The following is an 11,377-nucleotide window of genomic DNA, read 5'->3' as shown; positions in this document are numbered from 1 at the left end:
AGACCCGATGTCTACCGTGCCATTTCCTGTGAGACCCGATGTCTACCGTGCCATTTCCTGTGAGACCCGATGTCTACTGTGCCATTTCCTGTGAGACCCGATGTCTACTGTGCCATTTCCTGTGAGACCCGATGTCTACCGTGCCATTTCCTGTGAGACCCGATGTCTACCGTGCCATTCCCAGCCTGCCTTTGGACAGGTTTCATTTACATTTATTGGAAAGGAGGAAAGCCGCTGTTGAGGGCTGTGATTCTTCCTTGTACTTTTATTATGTGATAATTAACTCTAGCTCTCGCAGGTTGATGAATTTGAACCTGATTAATTATCCGATGGTAATTACAAGCTCAGAGTGATTAACATTGCTGAAGCAACATTCTTAACTTCATCTCTGTGTGTTTCTGCCACTTTTCATAAATGCTCCAGTTTTGTTTGAATGTGACTTGCCCTTGACTTCGCTGAGGTCAAACTACTTAAATCCTGGGGGGGTGGGGGGGCTTAAAATCCTTAGGATGTGCCCTTAGTGTGGGAAGGAACCGGGCTCAGTCCTTTACCCTTTTGTAGACTGGATGTTCTGATCTTGCTTCATGGAAGTTTCCTGTGTTCTTTTCTCCTTTGGATAGGGGTGTGCTGTCCTTTCCCCTCAGTTGTAGCTATTGCTCCTTCCGGAGGGATTCTCTGCTCCTGGGGTGAATTGTCACTGTTTTGGATAAGTGTGTCTAGACTGTGGGCTAGTTCTGACCTCCTGGTTCCAGTGTGACATTGAGAGAGAAGGGGTGTCAGTTGGGCTCAGGCTGTGACAGCACAGGATTATATATGGTGCAGGATTTATACACAGAAGTCATTTCCTCCATTCCCCTGAGAGCTAAAACTTTAGTAAGCCGTTCGCATGGTTTGTTTTGCACGTGTCCCCCTCGCCTATAGGTGGCAGTTGTCTTCTTATGTCTTCATGTGATCTGCTTAGTCACTGTCTGTTCCCAAAAACCTTTCTTCTAAGGGTTTAAGCCATGTATTTGAAGTTTATGCATCTTTTAAATAACTTCTGTCTAAACACGGGGATCCTGGAGAGAAGGCTTCATGGTTGGGAGCACTGGCTACTCTTCTAGAGGATCCGGGTTCGATTCCTAGAACCCACATGGAGGCTCTGCTGTAACCAGTCACAGAGAATGTGTTTGCCTCTTTGGGTATTGCGTGCACAAGTTGTATGCTTGTATGTGTAGGTAAAATACCCATATACATAAAAAATAAAAATAAAGGTAAAAAAGAATTAAGCACAGGTAGGAACTAGAAATTTAAAGTAGGAGTTTAACATGGAAATGGTTCTGTTTCAGAATTTGGTCTGCAACTGATAGCACCTCCTCCGCCTCCATCACCACATACACACTATTTGAGAAGCTACAAAAATAAATAAGAAAGAGCTGGGGATATGGTTTAGTGGTACAGCGCTTGCCTAGCATGCTTGAAGGCTTAATTCATCTCAATATTGCCAGGAAGAAGTAAAAAGGAAACGATTGCGTGGGATTGATGGCTCAGTGAGTTCAGAGCCTCCACACCCTTACCCACACAGAAGCCAAGCATGGCAACGTGCACTGTGACCACAGTGCCATGTGATACAGATGATTTGATTCCTGTTTCTGCCCAGCTAGTCTGTCCATAACAGTGAGCTATAGGATCAGAGAGAGACCCTGCCTCAGAAAATACTGAGATAGAGAAGCTGCTGAGGCCAAGACATCTTGATGTCAGCCTTTGGCTTCCATGCGTGCCTACACACACACACACACACACATACACACATGGATAAAGAGGACTGCATACTGCAAGAGAAAGAGAATACTGATTTTGACGGAGTGATGAAAGTTTGTGTGTATAGTGTGCTATGAGTTACAAACGTGTGTTCACACCATCTTCTTCCCATCCCAGTATAGCACAGGAAATGCTTTTCCTTGTTCCTAGACCACCCAGAAACTGGAAGTGTCCTGATGTGCTCATGTCTAGGTAGATCTGAACCCAGACCTTTGGACCCTGCATTAGTCTTGTTCCACCGCATGCAGGGAGGTTAAGAGTGTAGTCCCTGTGAGCAGAGCCCATGCATGACCTTTGGTGATTAGGTTTTTGTGTTCTGAAAAGCTAGGGATTAGAGACACTTCGTTGGCAGCCAGTATGTTCTTGTTAGCTTTCACATTTGTGGTGCAGAAAGCAAGCACACAGAAAGCTGTAACTCTCTGAGAGGAAAGAGACAAAGCCATATTTTGGAGCATCTTCTTTGTTAGGGAACATTCCAGACATAAAAAGTAATATTGCTATAGTGAGCTCCCAGCTCCCAGTTTTTAAGTCCTGGTTCAACAGTTGGGTGAGTTTTGGAATGCTTCATCTATCCCTTTCTTCCCCTCAAAGCAAATCTCTCAAGGAGCATTTAAGATGTGCCGATTTAAAACACGGACATTTTCTCACCTAACCTACTGTAGCTTCCTGATCACTTCCGAGTGTCACTTAACTGTGAGAGTCCACGTGAAGACATTTGTTCTATACATGTTGCACACATGAAGCTCTGCTGGAGAGTAACTTCTCTTTCCTTTGTCTTTTGTGTTCAAGGTTTTCAGGTTTCAACAGAGAGTGAACACATTAAGTTGAATTATTGATTCATTTCGATGGAGTTTATGGCAACTCTCTCTTTTAAACACACAGATCCAGTGCTGGTCTTCAGGAATCATCTAAACACTTTCTTCTGTGTACTTATCCACTTTCCAAGAAAAACCAAGCAAATAAATAAATAAATAAACAAAACCATGGAAGTGCACCTGTAGGCACCACATCAGGCTGTGTTTCAGCATGTTCTCATAGCTGTGGGCATCCTTATCCATGTGGAGTTCTGCTGCATGTGGCATTCATCTTTGGGTCACAGCTCACATGCGAAGCTAATATACCACTTTGACAATGAAAACACTTGTTTTTGTCAAATATTTTTATAGTCTGCAGGAATGCTGCTGTTGCGAGTTATCAGACATTTTTGGAATGCAACTGTTTGGTAGCTTTTGACACACAGTGGTCTTATAACCTGCTAACCCTATTTCTCTCTCTCAATAGGTATAAATGACCAAGGACTGTACAGAGTTGTGGGGGTGAGTTCAAAGGTCCAGAGACTTCTGAGTATGTTGATGGGTATGCCTCTTTAATCATTTTTCCATGCATTAACTGTTTATGCTCATTGACTTTGCAACTTAATATTTGATATATATGATGTACTTAGGAGTACATCTTCTCTTGTACCACTTACTTGGGTGGGTTGTGTCCTCAGTGAAGGCTGAGATTATCCACGTTCCTGGTACTTAATAAGCAATAGGACAGAAGAATGCATCTCATAGGTACATGCCTCTCACGGTAGAGTTGGAGTCAGGCCTCTGTGTGCTCTGCATGGTTTCCAGATTGCCTGTCCAGAATCCTGACAGTACTTTTGGTTAGACAAGATCACTGGGACTCACTCATTTTTAGTTTCGCAAACTGTCATCTGTCAGGGAGGGCCTGTGTCTCGGGGATTCGTTGTTTGCAGTTCTCACCAGGCTCTTCTCCAGAACCATGCTCCATCTGTGCTGATAACACAGCGTTCCTTGGCATCGCAGACTGGAGGACGCCAGGAGTGAATTCATTTCATTGCCCCAGACATTCTGTGAATGACACAGCGCTTTGCATTACCTGCTGCTGTCTGTGCCGTGCAACCTGTAAGATGCTGCAAATCTTTCCTGGCCTAGAGCAGGCTGCCCTTGAGGGATGGCCTGGCTATCAGACTAATCTGTCATTTTGGCCTTGCTATGTAAGAATTTGATATCTCACTCTTAATTAGTCAACACCAAGAATGCCCCCAGGTGAGCTGGGAACTCATTTGAATCTGTTTGTATGAGAAGCTCACTTTGGAAAGTGTAAACTAAGATGAACAAAACCAAGTGACAGGTTTTGGGTAGCGCTGCTTCTTGGGTGTTGTGTGAATCAAGAGTTTCATAAGCAAGCACGTTTCAAGCCACGGACCCCAGGAAAAGTTGCCCATTGTCACTTGCATGTTTTGCTAGAATATATTCACTTATGTGGCTGTTTCCATTTTCTGCCTCTCGTTTAACTTGGGTATGCAGTTCTGGCAGACATATTTTCCTTTTTACCATTAGTGGGCTCCAGATTAAAATAGTCAGGTTGCCAGTAGTCCGGGAGCAGCTGGAAGAATTTAATGGGAGTGCAGCATCTGCTTTTACTTAATTTTAAAATTAGAAACACTAACTTGGTGTTACAATGCTTAAGACTGGATAATGACGTTATTATCAGAATACATTTAAACAAAAAGGCACATTTTGGAGTCAATCGGTCAAAGCGACCCTGGCTTTATCTGATCACTACTTTGAGCACACTCAAGGAAACTTTGAACACAGATATTTCTGTGCTTACCACAAAGAGTTAAATTGTCTTGAAATTTGTTCTTAATCTCACAGAATTTTACATGTACAGCACCGTTTAGTTCCGATGGGAGTTCCTCTGCTCTTGGGAAAATCCCAAGGCAGTCTTCAACTCACAGAATATTTTAAAATTGCAAAGCCCTCAAAAGTTCATGACTTGGAAGGGTCTGGGAGATGGCTCAGTAGTGTTTGCAGTCTAAGCATAAAGATGTGAGTTTAGTTTCTAAGACCTACATAGAAGTTACACTGGTACACTTGTAACTCCAGTACTCGGTTGTGGGAAAGACAGGCTTGCTGGTCAGTAGGTCTAAACAGTGAGCCCAAGGTTCCATTAGAGACTCTCCTCTCTTCTCCTCCCCTCCCCTCCCCTCCCCTCTTCTCTTTCCTCCCTCCTTCCCTCCCTCCCTCCCTCCCTTTCTTTCTTTCCAAAAAAAAAAAAAAAAAAAAAAGCCACAGAGAAAGATGCTTAATATCGACCTCTGACCCCTGTATGTGCACGCATGTATAAGTTCATCTGCATGTAGGTGTCTGAGCACACACATACAAATAAGCATGTGCATAAACATAGACACCTAGAAAACTGTCTTTTTTCCTTTTTCAGAGAAGTCGAGACATAGGCATGTTAGGATGCCATTCCGTTGTTGGCAGGGAAAATGGTGTATTTTCAGTAACATTGAGCAAACAGAGGAAGTTAGAGAATTGGTGCAAAGATATCAATTTGTTATTTCCTTATTAAATAATTCATTTAAGAGGGCTCTGCAGTGTGGATTTCTTAATCTGTGGGTAACTGGTAATAGGAGTCAGATTGTCCGAAGTGTAGCCACAATGCCACTCTGAGTTAGTTACTAATGGAAACCTTAGCCTTTGACAAAATAGATGTCCTCACTGCTTGCTGGTCAAATTAGAGTTCTCTTAAGGTATTCCTTTCATTCTGATAAGGTATCCAGCATCCAATGATTCAGCATCACTTTAAAAAGCATTTTAGAGCTCCAGCAAAGCTGTGTACACATCTGCAGCTGTTCTCAGTGACTTTTCTGTTTACATTGTGTTAAGGTTACATCCTAAAAGGAGGCAGGGCATGAACCTGCCAAATGCTTAATTTCTTCTTAAAGCCAACCAGTGTCTTCTGGGGAATTCTCAAAAGTATTATGTTCGTTTCAGATTTGTAAATTTTTCAGAGCACATTTTACTGATAATGGAATTTTCTTCATGAACAATGAAAACTAATTGAATTTTTAAGCATCTTGGAAAAACCATTTTATGTTTTTAGAAGAGGGCTGTATTTACTTGAGACCTGTTTAGATATTACAGAAAAATGATTACCATTTTAACATCAAGTTTTATCATTTCTTTTTCAAATGTCTTAAGTGTTCTCTAGACACTCAGATGTAAAAGTTGGTAGTGATTCCCAAGGCTTGAATTCCGTTTCATATCTTGCATCTCTTGCTGCCTCCCTTCCTTCCTGTGATGTTTTCCCCTTTGCTGTTTAAGATTAAAATAATTAAGAACATTTCTCCGTTCTGTTCCCCTCTCCCTTTGCCCTAGGACCTCCTCAGCCCCTTTTCCTTCCTAATCCTCTCCTCAGGCTCGCTAACCTTCCTCTTCTGTCCACAGGAGATGTCAGGAGATATTTTCTTCTCCTTCAGGCCAGGTCCAGGAGAAGCCTGTGGACCAACACATGGTGTCATCTGTTTCTGCTCCCCTGAGCCTTGCACTCTCTGAGTGACCGCTCTCCTAGGGCGAAGCCACCTTCCTTCCTTGCCCCCCTACTGTCTGTAGTCAGGGAGAAGGTGTTCTTTCTTTCTCTCTTTTTAAAATATAAACACATAGCTGACTAGGAAGGCAAAGAGAAACAGCAGGGGGACATCTTGGTGAATAAGTGGCAGTTCTTAGTGGGGTAAGAGTGTGAAGATGAGTTACCACGGTGAGGGGTGGATAGGAACTGGTATGATGTAGAAGTGCCCGGTAGTCTTTCTTTTTCCCACATTAGAACAAAGCCTGAGCAGAGCAGGGGAAACCTGGAGAAACTGTGCTCTTAGCATGTCTGGTCTGCTGGACTTTGCTATTTATAATCCTGGTTTACAAAAGACTAGGTGGTTTTTATTGCCTTTTAGATACAGAACTGTAGAAAACAAAAATAACAGAATTTTAATTTAAAATGTTTTCTTGTTTACTTTGTTGGACAGTTCTGTTACATAGAGCAGAGGGAAGTGAGCTCAGCAACTGGAAATGATTCGAGGCGATAAAGCATATTTATAAAACACATGCACTCTCTGCTTCTTCAACTCTTCAAAGGAAAAAAAAAATGGCCCAAGTCTGTGGTGGCTAGGGCGCTGACTCCCTGTTAGCCAGGGTTTGCAGTGAGCATGGGGCACACACCTCAGCTTCAAGGCAGTGAGCAGTGGCCATGCAAGAAGGACTCAGTAAGAAAGGGCCGGCTCTTTGGTCGTGTGCTTGTCAGTTTAGATTTCTAACTAATGCATTATGCTGTTCTTTGGTCAGGGAAGAAACATAAGTCCCCTCCCTTGTGGAGGAACACATACCCTGAATGAACACTCTAAACATATTTTAGGTGTGAATCCTAAATAAACTAACAAATTCTACTTAGCTCACTGATTGGGAAGGACTGCCAGGGATGATTGAGCTATTTGAAAACAGCGAGCATTTAATAGATGATTAATTACATAGACATAGTCATTAACTTCTGAAGTGACAGCTGCTTTTGTTCTGTGAATTTAGAAGGATGACTTAGTTTTCCATAGAAAGAATATGAATCTCAAAATAAAGAATGATAGGTTAGTAGAAACTGGAAATAAAAGAGTTCCTCTAGAAGCCTCATGGATTTCAAAATGGTGATCTGCTTGTAACAAGTTTATTGAAAATGTTATCTGCTTTGTATGTTAAAGTGAGATTTTAAATAATTGATTTAATGAGAGGCAGAATATTCAGTTACCGAAGTAATTGGTTGGCAAAGTGTGAGAACAGAATTATTTAGTCCTAGTTATAAAGGATTGCATCTTTAATCAGGGTGCTTAATTTGATTTCTCAAATGTATCTGTGCCTTGCCTGACAGGCTCAATAACAAATGAGTTCTGTTGTAGGGACTGATCAAAATGGAGCCAACCCGTGTCAGTCACCATTGTAGTTCATTGCCTGTTGCAGTCAGCTGCGGTAATCAAATGCTGGCGGGCCTCCCATGTCTCCAGACCTTTGAGTAATTGACTTCATACATGTGGTGTTGTGGCGTAAACTAGCCATCACTTCCTGTTTGATCTTCAGAAAGTTTGAGTCCATCATGGAGCGGTTGTCCCTTTGTGGTCATGCCCATGCCTACAGCTCTTCAGACAGCGGGCCACAGCTGGGGTGGTAGTTCCAATTGGACAGCCTTTCCTTTTAGTGTTCCTCCTAAAAAGGAAGTACCAGCAGGGTACCATTTTCCCTGCAGAAACACGTCTCATGTGAGGAGGGGGACATCTGGAGACAGCTAGTTCTTTGTTTCTAGCTGAGGCATTGCTCTGGAGGGAGGGAGAAGGGGGTCTCTTCTGTACGTTGCCTATGGTCTCCTTCTCCCTGGATGAGTGTGGGAAGCCCATCAGATTTGTAGCAATGGCTACAAATGCCCTTCTTTATAACCTGTTTTCTACCTCTCCCTTCGGGAAGAGGACCATCATGGGTGTCCCTCCCTGTGATGGCCTGTCTATGGCAGCAACCTACTTTTAACAATTCATGTAAGTCTGCCCACGCCTTGATATGTTAGGATGCACACACCAGTTTAAAGGATCGTTTACAATGCTCAGATCTCTTTGGTTCAGATGAGGATCTGGAACTTGGGTGGATTTGGGACTCCCTTGCTTGGAGTGATTTATTGGTCCAAGCTGGTAGAACATTGAAGCTCAGCTTTGGAATACCCAGGTTGCCGGCCATGCTGGTATGCTGGGCATGCTGGCCCAGATGGAGAAGGGCAGCAGCATGCCCAGTGTTCTCCTTTACTGCGGTTCTGTTTGATTTCAACCCCTCCAGCCCTCCCTCTTCCATCTTTTTTTTTTTTCTGTTTGTTCTTATATACATCCAGTGCCCCCACATCCACTTAAGGGTTTTTGTTTGTTTGTTTTTTGTTTTTTGTTGTTTGTTTGTTTTGTTTTGTTTTGAGTCGGGGTTTCTCTGGAGTACAACTGGCTGTCTTAGAACTAGCTCTGTAGAACAGGCTGGCCTTGAACTCACAGAGATTTCCTTGCTTCTGGGATTAAAGGTGCAAGCCACTAACAGCCAGCTATATACCTTTCCTTTAGAACCCCAGCTATTTCTAAAAGAAACAAAGTATCAGAAACACAGATTTCCGACAAAGAAAGCTAGTTTTGTGGGTGGGTGAATGGCTTGTAAGGTTGAAGTGAAGGCTTATATAGATAATCCTCTCACTCACATGAATTGTAGACTTTGCTTTTTTACTTTTTATCTTAATTGGAACTATTTTTTTCCAATACAAGGAAGTAAAAATTGTACATGTTGATATAGTAACATGGTATATTATTAACACATTTACATTGTAGGACATTACAATGAGATTAAACCCTAAGTAGCCTTTTGAATCTCTGGTGTTGAGTTTCTCTTTGGGTTGATCATGTGTTAACCTGCAGAGAACTGCTGTAAGGAATACAAGTGCTAGAATGTGAGACCATACTGATTACTCCCTCTCCCATTGACTTGCTGCCATTCAACACCCCTTTGCCTTAATGGTGATAGTGTTTCTCACAAAATACTCAGGACATAGTGATAGTACCAGTGGAGACAAGCCCCACGCACTCGCCCTAAGCTGTTGCCGCTGAGTGTCAGCTTCGTTTCCCACGAGCTGTCCTGTTGAAATGCCATACTTTGTCTCATCCTTCCTCATCTTGTCTACATCTTAGATCCTTTTGTCTCTCCCGCAGGCTTTCTGCAGCCCTAGGGTTATCTATGAATAGAGCATAGCTTGTGCTTTCATTAAAAGATTGCATACAATACGTTTCTTGAGAAACTGTTGTTTGACCACTTAAAATTGGATGGTCAGGTTTTTAATTTTTTTTTCCCCTTGCTGTTCACCAGATGTGAAAATGTGCAATGAGCTGGACCTGGAGAATTCTGCAGATTGGGAAGTGAAGACAGTAACAAGTGCCTTGAAGCAGTATCTGAGGTGAGCTGTCACACCAGGCACCTGCCTGACAGAAGTGGCAGGAGTCATATTGACACTTACTGATACGAGAAGTCTACAAGGTGTCCAATAATGTTCCAGAAAATGAGACCAGCAGTGTCTTAGTCACTGTTTTGTTGCTGAAGAGACGCCACAGCCAAGGCAACTTATAAAGGAAGGCATTTAATTGGGGGCTTGCGTACAGAATGACAGAATTAGTCCATGGTCATTATGATGAGAGGCATGGTAGCAGGCAGACAGGCAGGCAGGCATGGCGCTGCAACAGTAGCTGAGAACTCACATCTGATCCATAAGTTGTAGGAGCGCACGCACGGAGGGAGAGGGAGAGGGAGAGTGGGGGAGGAGAGGGAGATGGGGAGAGTAGGGGAGAGAGAGAGAGAGGGTCTGAAATGGAGTTTTGAGCCCTCAGATTCCACCCTCAGTGATACAGTCTCTCTAATTAGTTCTCACCTATTAATCCTCCCCAACCAGCTCTATTCACGGGGGCCCAAATGTTCAAATATATGAGCCTATGGGGCTGTTATTCAGACTACCACAAGCACCCACTGTTAAATAAACTACAACAGAGGAGCCTTGGATCTTAAAGTAGATGCAGAACATTTCCATTATACACTACGTAGCAACAGTGAGGAAAGCTATTTATTAAATACATTGAATCTCTTATTTATGTTTTAAACTAAAGGGAAGACTGTTTTAATGTCACGATTTTGAATAGAAAAGTATATTATAAGACATAAAAGTTCTTGAAAAGTTTTCTTGATGAGGTTTTTAAGAATTTTTCAGGTGTGTTTATTACAGAAAAGAGCATAGGGCTGGAACGGGAAAGCGTTGTTGTTTCCTATCTTTGGTAAAGGAGCTTCCGAATGAAAGCTACGGTTTGCTGAAGAGCAACAACAGGGTGCAGCGATCACAACTGCGCTTCTCTGCCGTGGCTCTTTGAGGTTTAATATTTCCATGGCAGAAAGGGTGACAGGTGGCGTGACTGGCCAGTGCAGGGCAAATTTAGGCCACACAACAATTGTAGAGTGATTTTTCCCGTGTAATTACATTGGCTCCCATGAGTGCACGAGAATCCACGTTTTACTGTGTAGTTTTTACAGTGATGAAGCCTGTCATACAGTGAGACCCCGAAAGGGGAGCATGGCGACCCCTCGTGGCTCGCTGTGCCGCTCGGGCACACATGCCGCCTTCTTCATTTCAGCTTTTGCCCTGCCATTTTATTTTTGATACTAAAAAGATTTTTTTGCAGATATATTACTATACTAATACACACTTATATGAATAATCTATTTAAAACAGAAAGACTTGTAAAAAGAGTAACCAGAATGTACGTTTTCTCACCATCAACACCGGTACCGTGTTCCTCAGCCTGTGCTCACAGGGTTTAGATGATATTGATAATTCCTGTGGTTGCTGGTCTTTGAGTCTGATTTAAGGCATACAGTCCTCCCTGCCCCTTGCCAGTGGTGCTTCGTGGTGACTGTTTTTAAAATAGAGAGCTGTACATTTTCTGTGGTCTTTTTTACCCTCGTGGTGTTATAGAGCATGGCTTTTTATTTCCTGAAAAATGGTTACACCTATAACCTTTGTTAGGGTCAGATCAAGTCGTACTTAATCAACTTAGTTAAGAAGCCCGTCACAGCGGTGCCACTTTCTTCCTGTTGTCTCATGTCGCCTTGTCACCACTGCTGCTTGTATTCTGAGACTTACTAAAATTTGACATTGGGTTCGGGTATTCTTTACCAGCTTCTGAGCATTT

General features: G+C 42.8%; 1 protein-coding gene across 6 annotated transcripts in view; it reads left to right on the top strand.

Annotated features, from left to right (window-relative positions):
• The window catches only part of Arhgap10 (Rho GTPase activating protein 10), a 262,572-nt gene that overhangs the window by 149,667 nt on the left and 101,528 nt on the right, over positions 1–11,377 (top strand). For 5 of the 6 annotated variants that reach the window (XM_029480512.1, XM_029480514.1, XM_021169585.2 and 2 more), the window contains 2 exons: positions 3,082–3,156; positions 9,513–9,600. In XM_029480512.1, the coding sequence (XP_029336372.1) occupies positions 3,082–3,156; positions 9,513–9,600 (163 nt within the window). The remainder of the gene's footprint in view (positions 1–3,081; positions 3,157–9,512; positions 9,601–11,377) is intronic. The other variant, XM_029480513.1, reaches the window with a different exon arrangement.

The sequence above is a fragment of the Mus caroli genome, chromosome 8, assembly GCF_900094665.2.
Source record: "Mus caroli chromosome 8, CAROLI_EIJ_v1.1, whole genome shotgun sequence".
Taxonomy (NCBI): domain Eukaryota; kingdom Metazoa; phylum Chordata; class Mammalia; order Rodentia; family Muridae; genus Mus; species Mus caroli.
The sequence above is the reverse complement of the archived record's forward strand: the minus strand, read 5'-3'. Positions and strand labels throughout refer to the sequence as shown.